This window comes from Amphiura filiformis, chromosome 5 (genome assembly GCF_039555335.1).
Source record: "Amphiura filiformis chromosome 5, Afil_fr2py, whole genome shotgun sequence".
In the NCBI taxonomy this organism is placed as follows: domain Eukaryota; kingdom Metazoa; phylum Echinodermata; class Ophiuroidea; order Amphilepidida; family Amphiuridae; genus Amphiura; species Amphiura filiformis.
In genome coordinates this window covers 68,149,614-68,171,454 of record NC_092632.1, presented here as the reverse complement: position 1 = coordinate 68,171,454, position 21,841 = coordinate 68,149,614, and the positions used below count along the sequence as shown (strand labels likewise).

General features: G+C 38.3%; 1 protein-coding gene across 1 annotated transcript in view; it reads right to left on the bottom strand.

The window, feature by feature from the left end:
* The window catches only part of LOC140151949 (polypeptide N-acetylgalactosaminyltransferase 16-like), a 274,100-nt gene that overhangs the window by 25,066 nt on the left and 227,193 nt on the right, over positions 1–21,841 (bottom strand). The window contains 2 exon segments of the mRNA XM_072174254.1: positions 13,898–13,946; positions 13,949–13,981. Coding sequence (XP_072030355.1) covers positions 13,898–13,946; positions 13,949–13,981 — 82 coding nt within the window.

Here is a 21,841-nt window from a genome sequence, read left to right as displayed (position 1 = left end):
CGACGGAAATATTTTGTGAAAAGTAGACCCAATTTTTTCACCCCATTGTTTTTTTATTTTATCGTATTGATTCTTTTTCAAATTTTCCCCTTTTCTTTGCTCTGAATCATTTCCCCCTTTCTTTTTCTTGATGTTGATGGCTACAGGATTAACCACATGAGAACTACCTGCCGATTGGCCAAAAAGAAGTTTTCATTATCAATTGGCCCACTCAGCAACATTGTTAGAATGATATCACCACACAAAAAAATTGGGGTGAATTATTTGCAAAGTTCCATTCTGATTGGTGATTAAAGTGAAGATATCATGTAATTGACCAATCAGAGGCAATGATAGATTGGCAGGTGGTGCTCAGGGGGTTAATAGATACCTCCACTGAACCTGTTGTCAAAATGGTCCATTTTTCGTGACACTTATATGAAAATAATAATAACAGGTTATAATAATAATGGTAATGTATTATCTACAAAAAAACGTTGACAACGTAAAGAAATCAGCAAGTTTAAAAAACCCACCTCGCTCACTTTTTGAAACTTGGTCCCATTTGTAAAAGGTACTGATTTAAACTTCATATTTATATAAATTTAAAACATTTCCAAAGTGTTATGTATCTTTAATGTGCAGATGAGATATTAATTTGTAAGCTTTCTGGAACGACCTGAAAGGTTATTATCCTGTTCTTGCACGGTAAGCCAATATCCTATTGTATTTTGTTTTATAATAATCATGATTAATGACTGAATTAAACAAATAACACGTAGGCTTGTAATCTTGTTGGAAACGCTGTGTTCTGTTGAAATAAAATAAAAACACTGAGTTGCTGTTGGTGTTTAAAATGGGACCAAGTTTCAAAAAGTGAGCCGAGGTGGGTTTTTTTAAATTTGTTGATTTCTTTACGTTGTCAACGTTTTTTTGGTAGATTTCTTTTCTTTTTATGAATGTAGCCAAGCAGCTCCAAGCTTGGAAAGTCATCAGGTTAGGATGTGCTCCATAAAACAAATAAAACGAAAAATAGATGTTTGAAGTTGCAATTCTGGATTCATGACAATAAATAATTAAACCAAACTTTATCAGTCGTTTATTTTAAACTTGCTTGTCACACGTGACTGTAATGTTAAGAGGCGTACAAAATGATCAATATACATTTTAATATATTTTAATTATTCAAGGCAACGTAAATATGTAAAGAAAATGTAAATATGAACAACACACACCCAATGTTGACAATGCCAGAGAGACACAGAGAGTAAGTCCTATTTAGGCCTACTTCAAGTCAGAACTGGTAAATGCGCATTATATTTAAGCCTATACTACGGAAGCGTCTAAATGCCCCGAGTAGGCAATATAATCGTGTTTTAATGTTTGTGGTTCTTTGTAGCCCTGCGGGGCAACCTAGTTCGATATTCCTATTAAGCGGCGGTTGTTGGCGATCTTTCGTGGTTTGTGGTTTTCATCAAGCCCTGCCCTCTATCGGGAACTAATTTATAGTTTAAGCTTGTTGGATATCCATATTTCGTGGTTTCTGGTTCTTTGTAGCCATGTGGGACAATCTAGTTGCACATCCAAATTTCGCTGTTTGTGGTTCTTTATAGCCCTGCGGGGCAATATAGTTGAATATCAATATTGAGCTGCAGTTGTTGTTGATCTTTCGCGGTTTGTGGTCTTAATTTGTTGGATATCCATATTTCGCGGTTTGTGGTTCTTTATAATCGATAGGCCTGTGGGAAATCTGGTTGGATATCCAAATTGCGCGGTTTGTGGTTCTTTGTAGCCCTGCGGGCAATCTAGTTGGATATCCTATTAATCGGCGGTTGTCGGCGATCTTTCGCGGTTGTGATTTTAATTTCCCTTATCAACCCCTGCCCGCTATCGGGAGCTAATTTATAGTTTAAGGGGGTACTACACCCCTGGCCAATTTTGTGCATATTTTTGCATTTTTCTCAAAAATTATTGCGCATTGGTGACAAGTAAAATATGTATATTATAGGGGCAAGGACTACAACTACTGCACTGAAAATTCAGCAACTCAAGGCAAGTAGTTATTGATTTATTGATCAAATAGGGTTTTCCTCATTTTTGACTGTAACTCCACAACTGTTGTCTGTGCTGAAATAAAATTTCCAGTGCAGTAGTTGTAGTCCTTGCCCTATAATATACATATCTTACTTGTCACCAATGCGCTGTAATTTTTGAGAAAAATGCAAAAATAGGCACAAAATTGATCAGGGGTGTAGTACCCCCTTAAGCTTGTTGGATATCCATATTTCGTGGTGTGTGATTCTTTATACCCCTGCAGGGCAATCTAGTATATATATCCTAATTTCGCGGTTTGTGGTTCTTTATAGCCCTGTGGGGAAATCTAGTTGGATAACAATATTCAGCGGCAGTTGTTGGCGATCTTTCGCTGTTTGTGATATCATGATAGTCAGGCATGGTGAAAGCATCTGGATGGTGAAAGTAGGCCCTAGGCCTAGGCCTAAATGTGAATAAAAAATCAAACATGTTTGTTTGATGAAAAAAATATAATATCACAATAGCAATGGATGTTCGAAATGGTGTTATTCTTGATTTATGACAATAAATTGGTTAATAAAACATTAAAAAAAGGTGGCGGGAAGTTTGAACTTGGGCAAAACTTCATTAGTGGATAAGAAGTCCATGGCCTTAACCACTTCGCCACGGGGACGTCCCGATATAACGACGTGTGAAAGTGGAGTATTTATTAATATGAATGTATGCTGTGGTCCAGAAAGAATAAAAGAATTGTGAAAAACTTGATTTTTTGGCGAATGGGATCCAGAATTTGTTTGTAGGGTATCCAGGAAAATGCTAGGGTAGGGGAGAGCGGGGAGTGTTCGCCCTAGGGGTAGGTTCGCCCACCCCTTGTTTCTCAGCACTACGGCTATCTGGGAATGTGGCGATGGCAAAATTTGGTGACAAAGGTCATTATAAACTTCTCATATTAGCTACGTGACATATAGGGACGTGTTCATCGAACTGCAGCCAAAACAACAAATTTACACCAAAACGTAACTTTTTCTTGCATTAATAATGTTGTATTATCATTGATACATAAATACAGATGGTTTTAATGGAAATCTGTATTGGGAACATATGGGATTTGTCAAAGATTAAATGCAGTTATAAACACCTTATTCGATTTGTATTTTTCATACCCTTAAGAAAATACAAAAATGTGCACAAAGGGCACGTTAAGCCCTTTGAGGATGGGGCATGTTAGCCCTATATCTTCCCAGGCGGACTTACCCCCAAACTGGAGGCGGACCTGCCCCATCCGCGTATTATGCAAAATATTGATAATTATACCATTAAACAAGGTAAAACAACTGAAAAGCATGTTTTAAAGTTATGTGGTATCAGTATATTGCTCATACCACCCTTTATTTCCTAATCCATAATCTCCCGAAGTTGTAAACATGTGTACGTTTAAACTCACTTTGGACCCCTACATTTTACCCTGACCCGACCCCTGCAACAAATTTAGTGACTCCCCAGAAGAGAATGAATGCCCTGTATACCCCTTGCTAAATGTTTGCATTGAATATGTTATTGTTATGCAATGTTCAAACCTTTTTGAGGGATTAGGGTGAACTTACCCCACCATATGGGCGAACCTGCCCCAATATGGGGCAAGTTCGCCACTTTGCAAAACTTTTTGTTTGCTCTATCCTGTTGCTATTGTAAGCCCTACAGTTCTGGGATTGTGGCCGTATATAGCTAAGACATAGGGCTTTCACATGGGCTAATCAGGTCATCCCTAACCTTAAAATTGACATCGCTAGGCTGGTCAGAAAAAAATAGGGCGAACACTCCCCGCTCTCCCCTATATTTTGAAAGTGGATCTCAAAAAGTAGTGCGACAGTGACAGCTATGTATGGCTGTAGCAGTGACGAAAGATTCTGGATATCAGTATGATTAGCTATGATTTTACACTAATTTTGGCTATGAAATACCGCGTGAAATAATACAAGAATGTTTATTTATTATCAAACAATCGGATTGACTGTAAGATTGGTGTAACTTTTTGAATTAATGAGTTATTAAAATATTACACTTTGGACAGTAAATAAGATTTAGCATGGTTTTAGATATATTTTGTACCCAGCGAAAAATATCACAGAACAATAGCGTTTTGTTTCGTGTAAATATAGTCCGCGGTGCATCTGTTTATTCTTCTTTATCAGTCGTTTTAAAAAAAAAACTTGCTGGTCATGCTACCGCTTGACTCTAATTGTATGAAAAGGGGTATAATCCTTCTTGTCTTCCATGAGCAACCGCGTCACATCGGGTATAATCTTCCTTCCAGGAGCAACCACTGTGCATGATTGACGGGCTATTCCATTGCTCGTAATAGGGTAGTGTATTTTAGCGGGACAATGCTGGATGGTGCACGCGCTGGCTACGATGTGCAAGGTAGACTTTCGCCAAGACTTGGCATGTGGTTGTTGGTGTAGGGGTGTGAGGGTGTGTTTATTGGGGGGGGAGATGTTAGGAATTATTTAATAATAGTTATTAATATTGGAAGAACGTTTTAAACTTTAATTTAAGGCATCATATACGATTTTATACTATTTTAGATTTTCAATTAATAACAAAATAATAAAATAGCATTTAAAAATTAATAGGCCTATTTATTATCGCACGCCATGATAATAATAAAAAAAATGGCACACTTTCCGATAAAAATTTGGGAAACAAATTAATTTTAAAAAAAATAAATAAAAAAAATCTTTCTTAAACCAAATTTTCATGAAATTGAGGGCCATCAATAAACCAAAATGCATCCCGAATCTGTCGCACATCTCCTACCCTCCTTTCCACCCCGTTGCCCTAAACCAGGCGTGTAATATAACCGCTACTTTGAGTATTTTTTTTACCTGTGCACGCAAGGTCACCCCTACAGTCGCATAATAGTTCTAGCCCAGATAGCTTTTAACTCACGCCTACTAATAACGTACTTTCATCAAGTGATGGCGCTATAAGGTTTACCACGGAAGCTGTTTGGTTTACCGTGGAAGAAGATTATACCCTATATGAATTGTATTACAGTACCCAGCAAAATTAAAATACCAGTTATTTTCACCCCTGTGTATCCTAAAACAAGCAGCCAATTGTACTCTTCAGCTCTGATTTAATTTAATACCTCATTTGTTGAAATTGATTGAGTATTAAAGAAACTGTAATCTAAAACCTAATGCTCCTGTCACACTACACGAATAGGTCTTCCGTATAAGAAGCGGATGGTATTTTAGTAAATCCGTTGTTGTTCGTCAATGTTCGTTTTATGTTCTTTTTATGTCCTGCTATCACCCGCCAAATGCGTTTCGTGTTAGGTGATGTTCGTTAAGTCCGTCGGCAAGTTTTGTGCATGCACAAAACTTGAAACGGAGTGTACCGAATACACATGTTCGGAATTTATCCGATGTGTGTTCGTATGGTGCTGCATATTGCCGGAGTTTGTTCGCTCTCCTTTCGTTCATGTTCGTTCTTTGTTCGTTGCACCCGGCCCGTGTTCGTTGCAAATACGTTCCTGTGAGGCTTCCTCACCGGATAGCATATTTTTGCTTTCGGTGATGTACGTTGACCCAGACCGTCTTAGTGTCACACTACACGGATAGGTCTTCCGTATAAGAAGCGGATGGTATTTTAGCAAATCCGTTAGTGTTCGTCAATGTTCGTTTTATGTTCTTCATATGTCCTGCTATTATCCGCCAAATGCGTTTCGTGTTAGGTGATGTTTGTTTAGTCCGTTGACAATGTGTTTCAAGTTTTGTGCATGCACTAAATTGTACGTTATTGAGTAGGCCCAGGATAGTAGTAAGCCTAAGTATAGGCCTGTGATTATTATAGGCAGTGCTTAAATGTGGTTCCTTGGCCCAAAAGCCTGTGAAAATTACTGCCGGCCAGTCCATATGCAGGGCCTGTGATATTTTGTCACCAAAGTTAGTATTTAAGACGGACTTAGGTCTATTCCTGACTTTAACATATCAATCCATGCATGCTTTACCTGAAATTACGAGTCTGAAGTCTTATATCGAAGTGTCAGTGGACCCGTGTAACATTTTAAATTTTGCAAATTCAATTCGGGCCTTCTTCATGTTCTTTGTTTATTGTTTAAGGCAATAACAGTGTAAAAATGATGCACCAAAAAGCAATTGTCCAAATTTTTCATTTTTAAAACTAAATTTTTACACAATAGGCCTAATAATCTAAATACAGTCCCCATGCAAATGGCTTCATTTGGACCTTCATTTTGAAAAATGGACAAGTCTGTCTTTGTACACAGCCGTGACGTTAGTCACGGCTGTGTCTTTTTTCTTACAGGTTCTTTCTTTCTTCTTTCTGTCAACCATTACATTTGCTCTAGCACTCACATGCTTACATCGATTTTGACCTAACTTGATCACAATGATCATTGACCGTGCCCCTACACGTCACATGAAACTTGTGGGGTCAAAGGTCACGCAGGGGTCATAGGGGTCAAAAACGTGATTTCAACTAAAATGCATCTTCTCCTACAGATTAAATGCGACAGTGACACCATTTGCACACATGCATTGTTATTAACCAGTGTCTATATGGTGTACACAGGTTTGGGGTCAAAGGTCATTAAGGGGTCACTTCCGGTATAAAACGAAAAACATTCACAAATTTTTATTAGCTAAGTAAAACATAGCGCAGTAACGGTATGTTCACATATGATCTGCAGTTACCCAATGTATATGTGGTATTTTTTTTAATTGGGGTCAAAGCTCATTAAGGGGTCACTTCCGGTATAAAAAGAAATACCTTTAAAATGCATCTTCTTCCACAAATTATGTGGGACAGAGATGCCACTTGCACACATGCATTTTTATTACCCAGTGTCTATGGGGTGTACACAGATTTGGGGTTAAAGGTCATTAAGGGGCCACTTCCGGTATAAATTGAAATATCTTCAAAAAAATGTATTAGCTAAGAAAAACATAGGAGAGTAATGGTATGTTCACACATGAATTGTGTTTAACCAATGTATATATGATATTTTTTTTTTGGGGTCAAAGGTCATTAAGGGGTCATTTCGGTATAAACGAAATACCTTTAAAATGCATCTTCTCCCACAAATTACTCAGGACAGTGATGCCACTTACACACATGCATTGTTATTACCCAGTGTTTATGGGGTGTACACAGATTTGGGGTCAAAGGTCATTAAGGGGCCACTTCGGTCTGAGACGAAAAACTTTCAAAATGCCCTTCTGCCACAAATAACATGGCAAAATAATGCCACGTGCACGCATACATTGACATTAGCCAATGCCTATGGGGTTTCATATATTTTGGGGTCAAAGGTCATTAAGAGGTCACAACACGGCTGTGTTCGTGGTCTTAGACCACAGCTAAGTCTAGTTGCTTCTGCTTTGGACATCCACGTGTTATGTTTAGAACAATTGCTTATATTATACAATAATGGTGAAAAATTTTCAATTTCTTCAATTAGGCTTTCGTTTCACCAATTTGCGGCTTTTTCAAACTAAAATAGTATTATTAGTGCTAAAATTGATCCACAAATGGCTTCAATTGGGCCTTCATTGTCCAAAGGTTTCTCACCTCTATTGCCCCCGGACGCTAGTTGCCCTGATATGTAGGATTTGTAGCCCTTTTTGTACTTTTTAGCTCATTTTTGACCATTTTCGTCCAAGTTTCCCCCTTAAAAGTTGTCTTTCCCCACTTTGTCCACCCTCTGAAAACGTGCTTGCTACGCCACTGCCTCTGAGGGGCCTCAAAACTCTCAAACACACTCTCTTCCCCACTTTTCTGATAGGGTCGGCGTCCCTGCTGGTGCCACATGGGACGGATTCACCGGTCATTTATCGGATGTTGAACGATCGGATATAAGATGCCTGCAGGATTATTAGCGGCCACAACGCATAGAGAGACGAACGAGAATCGGACCCCAAATCCGGTCATTTGTCGGACGTTGAACGATCGTATACAAGACGCCTGCAGGATTATTAGCGGCCACAACGCATAGAGAGACGAACGAGAATCTGACCCCCAAATCCGGTCATTTATCGGACGTTGAATCATCGTATATAAGACGCCTGCAGGATTATTAGCGGCCACAACGCATAGAAAGACGAACGAGAATTGAACCCCAAATCCCACGAATCTCCTGCGGACTGGTGATTTTCCACGGATAAAAATATTTTGTATACGGTGATGTTCGTTAACCCAGTCCGTCGTAGTGTGACAGACCTATAAAGAAGGAACAAGATCAAAAGTTGTACTTTTATGTTCTAATCAATGAAAGCATGACTCTTATGTGCTAATCAATAAAAAGCACAATGCACAAATCAATAGGGCATGCAATGGAGCAAACTGCAACTTCTGAATTTGCATCTTCCTTGGGTTTTGGATCATCATGTATTTATTTCTTGAATAATTTCAACAAATGCAGTCTTAAATCTGAGCTAAAAGATGCTTGTCTCAATTATAACATAATCTGTATTTGTTTAGGATATACAGGGGTTAACATAACCGGTACCTTAATTCCTTTGCGCACTGTATATCAAACCTACAAAGCTTCTGCATACTTTACAATACACTCTTAATCTACAACCTAAACTACAGAAGATAAAGTTCAACAGATTGTATGTTGATGAACAATTATTGACCTGTGCATGTTTTAGGACTTTAATAGCTTTAATATCATACCCAAAAAGGCATGAGTCTAGTCCCCCTTTAATAGTTAACCAAGTGAGCCTCAATTACCGCATGCTACTCGGAGGTCTGGCCTCTTGTGTACACATCTATGATAGCCAGCCATTGCAAGGAATTAATAAGCCATAGAATGACCAGTGTCAGTTACATCATGGTTTGTCTAACCTTAGGTGTGTGGGGTTTCAATTTTCTGTGGACAAACTTGATTTGGACTCATTTGTGATGCGATCAAACAAAATGAGTCTGATGTCGATCAAAATCAAAATTCACTTTTCAGTTTTATTACATGAGCCATTCTCAGAGCTTTACTTTGCTGAAAACCCTATCATAATTTGATGTACGGTTCTAGAGATATGGCCATTTTAGTGTTGCTCAGAACAATAAAATAAAAAAGGAAGTAGAATACTATCATTGGCTATATCTCAAAATCAATATTCCCAACATCCGACTCATTATTTGTCTGAAAAATGCCTATTTCTTAGCATTGTAGCACATCTACTAATCACTTAGTGGTCTTGGTATGGCGGCACCCATGGGTCACATGGGCATTAAATTTAGTGCCTTTTATTAAATAGCCTATGGTGACTGGTATACACAGTAACTTGAAAACAGTTTTTTTCCAGTGTTACATAAACAGCCTTAATGTTAGGCCGGTGCATAAATTACCTTGATCATTCTTTGTGTGTGGGGGGAGGGGGGTGAGAAAGGTCATTGAGAAGTTTGTCCTGGGTGGACTGGGGAACAGGATCCAAAAAGGGATGATGAATTTCACCTCTTTAGAAAAAGTCAACTTTTCAGTGTAAAACAGCTAGGGTAGAATATCAAATAAGATTCAAATTAGAAATTAGAAAATTAACAAAGAGACCACTTTTTCATGTCAAACTGATCAAAATAACGCATAAATGCAGTTTATGTGTTTTAGTCTTTCTCTTACTCTTACAACAATACTCTCCAACACCCCAAGTGCTGTCGTCAGATGAAGAGACAAAAGATAGATTTGCTTTGTGCTTACTTCCGCTAATTTAAACATATACATACAAACTGTACTGTTTCTCATTTGAACTTGAGTGCTATCTATGTTCTTGTATATTATTGTAATGTTCAGTTGCATTCCCATGACATACACTGTAAAAGCGGTAATATTTGTCTGTGATTTGTCAAGCTTCTTAAAGTTTTTTACTTGTTTTTAAATTAATGAATTTGAGTTTTCTTATACAATATATTCACATATTTGAATTTTCATGGTGGTTATGTTGAGCACAAAATTAATTGTGAAAATGTAAAATATGTGAAAAATGTTCTCTTTCACGGTATTACTCACATGAACTGAGTTTACACTTATTTAGAATTGTATGCATTCAGTTTACGCCAAAGTATTCAGGAATAAATCTCTAGTGAGCTAGGCGTCACTATGGACTACAATGGCCTCATCTCAATGTCATAGTTCAATGACCTCAATTAAACAATCGCAGTGCAAAAGTTGACCTCAAGTTGCAGGGTATGAGTTTTTGTGCCCACATTTTCAAAGGTCATACAATGAATGTACAAATGTATTGGGGGTAAATAACTGTGCCCTAATAGATGAGCATGTTGTGGATCCTGGTGAGTTATCTACCTCTTGCCTCTGAATCTAAAGGTTAATACATTCAATTTCCAAAAGCAAATGAAAACTAGAATATTTTAGAGCGACAAGATTAGTGATTCATCTCTCAAGTTGTTTGTCTTTATAGAGTAAACCAGACAGGCATTAGCAGTCAGTAATATAGAATTAATTAATTTGTATTAAACAATTCATTGATACCAGCACTGGTGGTTGCCATTACTGCTTATAGAAAAGAATGACTGTTTTTCAAATCAAATTTGAGTTATGTAACTGTTATAATGGCCAAAAGAGTTATTCAAGTTATTTTGATTTTATAATTTTTTTAATTTTATAATAGCGGTTTGCAACTTGCATCCCCCTCAATCGCAAGTAGTCTATGACAAAGTCTACCTCTCATCTTGTATCATCTCTACTCCACTCCTCCTTGCATCTCCTCTCATCTCATTTCATCTTGTATGTTCTTATATTCTTTCCCTTCCCCCTTCTTCCCCTATTTCCTCCTCCTGTGCAAAGAAGAAGCCAAGTGGTCATTTCAATGAATTCAGCATACTGGTTCATTACCTTTGAGACACATTTTGATGGCATCCATTTACACAATAGCAGGGTGGTGGGTTTTTTGAATAGCCTAGTGCATATTAGCTGTTTTTCTTTCATTAGTATGAGTGTTACTATAAACACTGCATTGGTGAAGATCAAAGCCCCATATTTAAGGCAGGTCGAGCATGATATAGTGGGGTTTGCACTCAAATATTGAAACAATTAAAGCTGACGCACAAGAGATATAGTTTCAGTTCTATAAAAAGGAGATTCCAAGTCTGGGTTGCCATTTCCGTGCATATCGTGATTTTTTCTCGGGAGGGAACATGCCCAAAACTTATGTTTTTATATATTATTGGCCAGAACCTCACGACCTTTGGAAATATAAATGTGTTTATTGGTTTCCTTTATTCATCTCCTATCAAATCATTTTCCGGGATCATTGTATTAATATTTAAAAGTACACTGCAGGTTTTACTGAAATTACTGCATTTGTGAAATGACAATTTGGGAAAAATGTGATGCGAAAATGTATAAGGCAAATTAATTATACATTGGGGGATTCTGTTTTTTAGTATGTTTTCAAGAACTAAATTTTGAAAGTTTTTGCTGACGGAAAAGAAAAAGTTATCAACGGAAACTCTTACAAATTAGAAATTAGAAAATTAACAAAGAGACCACTTTTTCATGTCAAACTGATCAAAATAACGCATAAATGCAGTTTATGTGTTTTAGTCTTTCTCTTACTCTTACAACAATACTCTCCAACACCCCAAGTGCTGTCGTCAGATGAAGAGACAAAAGATAGATTTGCTTTGTGCTTACTTCCGCTAATTTAAACATATACATACAAACTGTACTGTTTCTCATTTGAACTTGAGTGCTATCTATGTTCTTGTATATTATTGTAATGTTCAGTTGCATTCCCATGACATACACTGTAAAAGCGGTAATATTTGTCTGTGATTTGTCAAGCTTCTTAAAGTTTTTTACTTGTTTTTAAATTAATGAATTTGAGTTTTCTTATACAATATATTCACATATTTGAATTTTCATGGTGGTTATGTTGAGCACAAAATTAATTGTGAAAATGTAAAATATGTGAAAAATGTTCTCTTTCACGGTATTACTCACATGAACTGAGTTTACACTTATTTAGAATTGTATGCATTCAGTTTACGTAAAGTATTCAGGAATAAATCTCTAGTGAGCTAGGCGTCACTATGGACTACAATGGCCTCATCTCAATGTCATAGTTCAATGACCTCAATTAAACAATCGCAGTGCAAAAGTTGACCTCAAGTTGCAGGGTATGAGTTTTTGTGCCCACATTTTCAAAGGTCATACAATGAATGTACAAATGTATTGGGGGTAAATAACTGTGCCCTAATAGATGAGCATGTTGTGGATCCTGGTGAGTTATCTACCTCTTGCCTCTGAATCTAAAGGTTAATACATTCAATTTCCAAAAGCAAATGAAAACTAGAATATTTTAGAGCGACAAGATTAGTGATTCATCTCTCAAGTTGTTTGTCTTTATAGAGTAAACCAGACAGGCATTAGCAGTCAGTAATATAGAATTAATTAATTTGTATTAAACAATTCATTGATACCAGCACTGGTGGTTGCCATTACTGCTTATAGAAAAGAATGACTGTTTTTCAAATCAAATTTGAGTTATGTAACTGTTATAATGGCCAAAAAGAGTTATTCAAGTTATTTTGATTTTATAATTTTTTTAATTTTATAATAGCGGTTTGCCCGGGCGGTTTGCGACTTGCAGCTCGCGTCCCCCTCAATCGCGAGTAGTCTATGACAAAGTCTACCTCTCATCTTGTATCATCTCTACTCCACTCCTCCTTGCATCTCCTCTCATCTCATTTCATCTTGTATGTTCTTATATTCTTTCCCTTCCCCCTTCTTCCCCTATTTCCTCCTCCTGTGCAAAGAAGAAGCCAAGTGGTCATTTCAATGAATTCAGCATACTGGTTCATTACCTTTGAGACACATTTTGATGGCATCCATTTACACAATAGCAGGGTGGTGGGTTTTTTGAATAGCCTAGTGCATATTAGCTGTTTTTCTTTCATTAGTATGAGTGTTACTATTTAAACACTGCATTGGTGAAGATCAAAGCCCCATATTTAAGGCAGGTCGAGCATGATATAGTGGGGTTTGCACTCAAATATTGAAACAATTAAAGCTGACGCACAAGAGATATAGTTTCAGTTCTATAAAAAGGAGATTCCAAGTCTGGGTTGCCATTTCCGTGCATATGCGTGATTTTTCTCGGGAGGGGGAACATGCCCAAAACTTATGTTTTTATATATTATTGGCCAGAACCTCACGACCTTTGGAAATATAAATGTGTTTATTGGTTTCCTTTATTCATCTCCTATCAAATCATTTTCCGGGATCATTGTATTAATATTTAAAAGTACACTGCAGGTTTTTACTGAAATTACTGCATTTGTGAAATGACAATTTGGGAAAAATGTGATGCGAAAATGTATAAGGCAAATTAATTATACATTGGGGGATTCTGTTTTTTAGTATGTTTTCAAGAACTAAATTTTGAAAGTTTTTGCTGACGGAAAAGAAAAAGTTATCAACGGAAACTCTTACAATAATACTACAAAGTGGCCAAAAAAATGACAAATTTGCTAGAAAATTTGGACATGCATCCCACATTTCCAAATTGAAATACACAGGAAGACCAACTTTGCCAAAGGTCACTTTTCCAGACTTCCGTCTATAATTTGGTTCACCTCAAGTTTGGTAGTGACGTCAATGCTTCTTTGTGGTTGCGCTGCAAGCGTGCCAACAAAACGCTCATATACACATGCGTACACACTTGGGGCGTTTAACTTTACGTGCACGATTTGATACTGCAGCACGGAAATACGCACATACGTCACTACCAAACTTGAGATGAACCAAATTATAGACTCTGTAATGTCAGCGCCCATCTGGTCATGTGGGCATTAAATTAAGTGCCTTTATTTAAATACCCTAAGACGACTGTATACTAACCTGATTGGATCTGTAGGGTCTCTTCTAGTAGCCTTCTGTTCAACGGCCTATGCTCCCATTTGAAGTGTAGACTCCAATCAAAACCTAGACAGATAAATGATACAGGAAAAAGATGTATATTAGAGACAACCAAATGAAAGACATGTGCTAGAGACAACCAAATAAAAGACATGCGCAACAACACTATCAAATCCATTGAATTGTGAATTGGCAAGAAATTATTGTTACCTAACAAGTTTGTAAATGTAATATTTAGAGAATAAAGGTATTGTTTTTAGCCGCTGGCGTGCATCTATTATCTCATATAACACGGGTGACATCATTATTTTTAAAAAAGTGTCGCCCGTGTTATATGAGATGATAGATGCACAACAGCGGCTTTCTTAAACACTTCAATTCAAATAAAAATATTAATCATAAATATACCAAATTTTAATCAATTAAATCCTATATTTTACAATGAATTACCTATAGGGCTTAAAATTGATCAGTCCCATTGTTGCTCTCTACACCTCCAACTGGATCAAATTTAGTATGAGTATCGTGTCGACACGCACTCACTGAACCATGTTATATCATGTCATATCACATGGCTAAGAACAAATAAATTTGCAGGAACTTTCTCAAGCGTTTAAGAATACATGATATTGATGGCTCCAATACCAAATTTCTTTCTTTCTCCATTTCTTACGCTTCGACACGGACTCACTGAACCATGTTATATCGTATCATATCACATGGCCTAAGAACAAATAAGTTTGCAGGAACTTTCTCAAGCGTTTAAGAATTCATGATATTGATGGCTCCAATGCCAAATTTCCTTCTTTCTCCATTTCTTTCTTTATTATTTATTAATGTTGTTTTCTTCTTTAAATGTTACAACCCTTTCTCTCTCCTCAAGCTATGGTCATTGACTATCTCAGGACGTCAAATAATAACTAATATCCAAGCTAAGAACTGCAAGGGGTTTTCCCTACTAAAGGTCCTCGCCCTCGGAAGAGGCACGATTTCTTGCAAATTATGTGATGGGTGTAGGCCTATGTCATGAATGTGTGGGCTGACGCAAATATCAAGTGTAATAAGGAATACTTTGGAAATGGCAAACAATGTAGATGAACTTGGATGTGCTGTAAAGAAGATATCATACCCTTCCCAGAATCCTTTGCAACATGACGCATCATCTCATTATAGCAGATGACTTTTCTATTACTTTGTACAGGTTCCCTTTGTTTTCATGTTTGAGAATAAACCAGTTAAACATGGGTCAAAAGTCAAGAAATAAACATATTTTGCCATATCTGGATGTGTTCTGTTCATTGAGGTACTTTGTGTCACTATCGACCCATGTTGCACTAGATAGCAAATCAATACAGAAAAATGAAATGGAAGAAATGCATTGTGGGAAGTGTAAGATATCTTCTCCTGTATAATAGTGCTCTTATTTATGGGAACTGAAATATTCATGATTTTTCAGTTTTGGAAAATTGTATCACTTATTTGTTCTGCATGCTGAATCTATAAAGGGAAATTTACTTTATTATGAACAGATAATTTTGCTTGTTTATTCTTTGCACATTTTATTCTTAGCAGCATATACAGTATAGTGGTTATCAATTGGATTCACACATAGATTCTCCAAGATGCAATATCCTACAGCCAGGGGGAAGGGGAGGGGGTGCAGCTGCCTGTCTTGTGGTACATTTTGCGCTCCCCCCCGCTTGCTGCCAAGTTTTTTTTCCAAATGTTAGGGTTATTTTATCATTTTGGACATTTTTTGACAAAAAATTTCCCCCTGAAAGTCACCTTGCCACCTCATGAAAGCCACCTTGCCACCCCTGAGTCACCTTGTCACCCCCTGAATCACCTTGCCACCCCAGAAAGTCACCTTGCCACCCCTGAAAGTCACCTTGCCACCCCCAGAAAGTCACCTTGCCACCCCCTGAAAGTCACCTTTCCACCCCCTGAAAGTCACCTTGACACCCCACTGAAAGTCACCTTGCCACCCCCAGAAAGTCACCTTGCCACCCCTGAAAGTCACCTTGCCACCCTGTGAGTCACCTTGGCCCTGAAAGTCACCTTGACACCCCACTGAAAGTCACCTTGCCACCCCCAGAAAGTCACCTTGCCACCCCCAGAAAGTCACCTTGCCACCACCTGAAAGTCACCTTGCCACCCCCTGAAAGTCACCTTGCCACCCCTGAAAGTCACCTTGCCACCCCTGAAAGTCACCTTGCCACCCCTGAAAGTCACCTTGCCACCCCCTGAAAGTCACCTTTCCACCCCCTGCCACCCCTGAAAGTCACCTTGCCACCCTGTGAGTCACCTTGCCACCCCTGAAAGTCACCTTGCCACCCCTGAAAGTCACCTTGCCACCCCTGAAAGTCACCTTGCCACCCCTGAAAGTCACCTTGCCACCCTGTGAGTCACCTTGGCCCTGAAAGTCACCTTGCCACCCCTGAAAGTCACCTTGCCACCCTGTGAGTCACCTTGGCCCTGAAAGTCACCTTGCCACCTCCTGAAAGTCGCCTTGCCACCCTGTGAGTCACCTTGGCCCAGAAAGTCACCTTGCCACCCCTGAAAGTCACCTTGCCACCCCTGAAAGTCACCTTGCCACCCCTGAAAGTCACCTTGCCACCCTGTGAGTCACCTTGGACCTGAAAATCACCTTGCCAACCCCCTGAAAGTCACTTTGCCACCCCTGAAAGTCACCTTGACACCTCCTGAAAGTCACCTTGCCACCCTGTGAGTCACCTTGGCCCTGAAAGTCACCTTGCCACCCCCTGAAAGTCACCTTGCCACCTTGCCACCCCTGAAAGTCACCTTGCCACCTCCTGAAAGTCACATTGTCACCCTCTGAAACTGAAAGTCACCTTGCCACCCCTGAAAGTCACCTTGCCACCCCCTGAAAGTCACCTTGCTGCCCCCTGAAAGTCACCTTGCCGCCCCTGAAAGTCACCTTGCCACCCCTGAAAGTCACCTTGCCACCCCTGAAAGTCACCTTGCCGCCCCCTGAAAGTCACCTTGCCTTGCCACCCCTGAAAGTCACCTTGCCACCCCCTGAAAGTCACCTTGTCACCCCCTGAAAGTCACCTTGCCACCCCCTGAAAGTCACCTTTAAAAGTCCCTTGCCACCCCCTGAAAGTCACCTTGCCACCCCCTTTGTCCCTTCAGGCAAAAACAAAACAAAACATGGCTATGTCACTGCCTGCAATTATTCCACTCAAACTTGACAGAGATTTTCAAGCTTATTTATCAACAGCAACAAAGCAGTAACCCTTTAAATGTCCTGAATCATAGCATATATCTTTGCTACAGATATTTGCAAAATGCATGACTAGCAATGTGATCCAACAAGATGAGACATAGTTGGTTTAATAATTGAACAAGAACAGTTATATAAGTGAGTTGGATCATAAGAATAAAACTGGTTGATTCATATCTTATTCCACATCTTAAGTCCACATCCCCCTGTGGAAGATTTAGCTAAAGTCTTCCACAGTGGGAGTATGAGTTTTGAATAGAATAGACAGTTAACTTCTATTTGAAATAATCACTCCCGTTGTGGAAGATAAAGATTAAGCTAAAAACAGAGGGAGTGTGGGTTTCAGATTTCACACCGCCAAATAGTATTATACACTGTTGTGCGCCCTGAATGCATTTCTCAGAAAAAGCCATGCATAGCCTAAAGTAAGCATTAAAATGAGCTGAAATTTGCATAACTTTGGCTAAATTTGGATTGGTCATGATTAGTAATATCAAATCCTGTAATTGTACCACAGATAGGAGAGCTCAAGTATTTTTGAATGATTTTAAGCACTCGTTTTTGTACAGAAACACTGGCATGATTTTGGGGGTAAATTAGGTAATTCCCGGACATCATAGACTTCGAGGGCCAGTCGTAAAAAATAATGATGATCAACCTATATTTTAATCCAGTCAGAGGGATCAGGCTAGGGCTAATTTCAACCATCATAGCTGTCGCTAAGAACTGAGTTGCTCTTGTGAAGGAAAAATGATGTTTTCTTGAGGCGAATTTAGTACATATCTCTATGGGGATTTATTTGGTGGTGTGATATCTTACCCTGACCAATTACATTTGATAAACATTATTTTGTAAATTAAATCTAATACTGGAACTAAAGTTTTGCAACTCACTTTGCTACGTTGCAATTTTACTTTACATTTGATAAACATACTCCCCCTGTGGAAGATATTCCCAAAATCTTCCACAGGGGTAGTGTGGATTTCAACTGGAATAGCCCATTTCAGCATTGGTAGCCTCTTGAATGAAGAAAAATATTATATGGTAAATGAAGATAGTATGCACCGACAAATGACTGATTTAAATAGCTTGAGGGGCGTCATATTTCACAAGAGTCTCTTGTTGATACATCATACACTGGCAGTCTGAATTATGTATATAATGTGTGGTAACATACTTGGCATGGTTATCAATCTGGTTTACATGAGATGAGATGAGATGAGAGATGAGACTGGATAAGGTGTGAAGTACTAGAACAAGTGGTTCAACACTGAGCTGTCTGAATTATGTATATAATGTGTGGTAACATACTTGTCATGGTTATCAATCTAAAGTCTGCACAAAAAGTAATGCAGTAAAATCGCCTATTGTTTTCACAAGATTTCAACATAAAAAGAAGGATAACTTATTTACGCGCATTTTGATACCCAATTTGTCCAATTTTGTTCAATATTAACAATACAGCAGTGTTTTGAACTAAAGATACCTGAATTTAAAAGTTGCAGCTATTTGTATTGATTTGAAGTAAAGCGCGAAGATAAAGACGTGCTTTGCGTGCTCTACAGTGTTGGCACAATAACCATTGATCGCTGTAAGCGGCAACTTTTAAATTCTAGTATTTTTCTCCAAAAGCACTACTGCGTTGTTAATGTTGGATGACATTTGACAAATGGGGTATCAAAATGCGCATGAATAATCATCCTTCTCTCTATGTTGAAATATTGTGAAAGCAATTATTAGTTCTGAAGCTATAGGCGTATTTATAACAGCTGCATTACTTTTTGTGCAGACTTTATTTTACATGAGATGAGCCGAGATGAGACCGGATAAGGTGTGAAGTAGGCCTATTAGACAAGCTAAAAGTGGTTCAACAATTCTGAACAAGTTCAACATGATTTGTCAAAAAGGATTTTGTTTTGCTTTTGCCCAACTGAAGACAAATTTGAACTAGAGCTGCTGTGGTTCAAGTGTCATGAATATCAGGCAGTTGCAAGATGACCTCTGCATGACCTATGACCTCAAACAATTCAAAGAATACCACAATCTAAAATTGGTAGTTTTCTGACCAATATTGGTAGCAAGATGGTAATTTGATCACTTGACTTCTGCATGACATTTGACCCAAACCACTGTAAACAATGCATTGTACACAATGTATCACACTTATATTTCAACAAGTCTCCATACCAATTCTGGAGCTATAGAGTGTAAATGCTCAAATGCTCAAGATTTCCCCTAATAACCCCTACACAACATTTGAAACCTATCTGTATATACTCGTATATGCCTATATTATCTTTTAACAAGCTTGGAACAGTAGTACTTGTGGCCAAGTTAAGTATTATGACTTCACAATCTTGCATCCTATTAATTCACTACTCGGACAATAGCTACATTTGCACATGAAGGCTATTTATTCTGAAAACTTAATAATGATAAAATGGGATGGATTTTTTTCATTATATGAATTTATCGGTCTCACTAGAGTTGTCAAATATCACATCTTGCATGATATGTGAAAACTCTAGCTCGATCTGTCCAAGTTTATATCAAAATTGGCCAAGGTATTTGGCACAGGTTGATAAGAATCAGAAGAAACAGACAATTTGCAAGCTCAACAGTATATCAGGCAGTTTTGTCTCATATAAAGAACTTTCACAAGGTAATTCTCTACTGTAAAGGTGTTATTGAAGATCCAGAAAATTCACTTCTGATATAATATGCAGAGCTTCAAACCAGCCCATATAATGCCGCTTCAAGCCCTGTCTATGCAAGCATGTGTTTTTAAAGATCAAATTTTGGACTTTAAAAAATACCTTGTCTACAGGTTTGACTACCATTAGACTAGTCTTCGACAAAGACTACTCGCAATGGAGGGGACACAATCCCCATTTGCACACCGCGACGCCCCTATGGTAATACAGTTTATGGTCTGTAGCACAGACTATACCTTTACACTAGCTTACACACTATGGACCACAAGAGCCTCATCCCAATGGCATAATCCAATAACCTCAATTACATAATCATAGTGCAAAATTTGACCTCAAGTTGCAGAGTATGAGTTTGTGTACCCAAATCTTCACAGGTCATTCAATGAATGTACAAATGTATTGGGTTTAAGAACTGTTCCCCTAATAGATGAGCAAGTTGTGGATCCTAGTGACACTAGCTTACACTGTCATATGCGTTTGTAATTAGTCACACTATGGTGTAACCAATAAGCTTGTTAATCAACGCTCCTTAACCACATATGCCTGCCACAAGTCCCTCAAGCTTAGCCAAATAGCCTAATAATAATTGCATTGAACTTCTTGTCAAATCAAATCAAGTTTTGTGATCCCTTAAATCTTCATGACTCATATATTCTGGACTTATAGTGTCTACTGTAAAATCTTGTTTGAAAGTGATCTTCTGATTGTTTTTGTCTTCTCAGGAACACTTTCATTTATTCTTAAGCAGGAACTCTTAAAGGGGTGTGGTCCAGTATTTTCATGTTCTGTTTTCTATCTTACATTGAGACCTACCATTAAACTGGACTCATAATGCATGCACACTAAGATGTGTCCAATGCAGGAGCCCAGCAGGGTGAGTGCATTGGACACACCAAGATTCAGCGCAAGTGTATTATTCCCAGGGGGGCCACTCAAGTATGATAGTGTACACATGCGTAACCAAATGTTCTTGAAACATCCTTAAAACGCGCCCTTAATAAGGTAATTTAATATAGAATTTACCACCCTAATGAGTTTTTGGCTAGTAAAAAATGCAACAAATGTACCCTTTTTGGACTTGTAATTTACCAAACATTTTTAAAGGTACCTAAACAAGTTGATCCGTTTCAGAAAACCAGTGTTTTTAAGACCCTAAATGCGTCACGCGCGTAACTTGCCTTGCCTAAAAAAACACCCCTTTTTACTTGTTTTCTTGGTCACGCATGCGTACAGATCATTTATGTGAGTGGTCCCCCGGGGTATTATTGTGTCCAATCTCTTGTCAATCTCTGTGTGTTTCTACTGGGGAACGGTTGGCGGGTAATGCAGTTTAGTTTAGAGTGTTACCGGTTAATGTGCTCGGTGGAAACAGATTGGTTCAAAGTGAAGCGGTGTGGACAGTCAAAATTAACTCATGAGGAATACTATGCGGTGTGATACCCGGTATTTTTGCCAGTGGAAACACAACAGTTAACGGCTGCTGGGTGTTGAACTTATATTATGTACATTTTATGTATCATCAACACATTCATCATGACATTAAAAGCAGTTTGGGGGTCAGGAAAACATTTTCAGTACTTCCGGTACACGCCACAACCCTTATTTTAAGCATCTGTAGAAACGTGGTTGTTGTTGCCCAAATCGGATTGTGGGTTACCAGGAACTACCAAGTAAAATTATAGAGTGCTCAGTGTAAACATGGATCCACATTTATTAACCTACGTATATATGACCAGAGAAGATGTCATCTTCTCTGATATGACAAAGAATTTCTGCAATTGCTGCTATTTTTGTTATATGTGACCCGGCAGCACAAATGAGCCGTAAATTCCCTAAATTGTATTCTGAGTTACGGTGTAAAATGTGTACGAAGGTCGTATTCATAGGTAACTTAAGCTGGCCCGACATCGATCTCATTTTGATAGTGAAACACTAATCAATTACCCTATTGTTGAAGTGGATAATAAG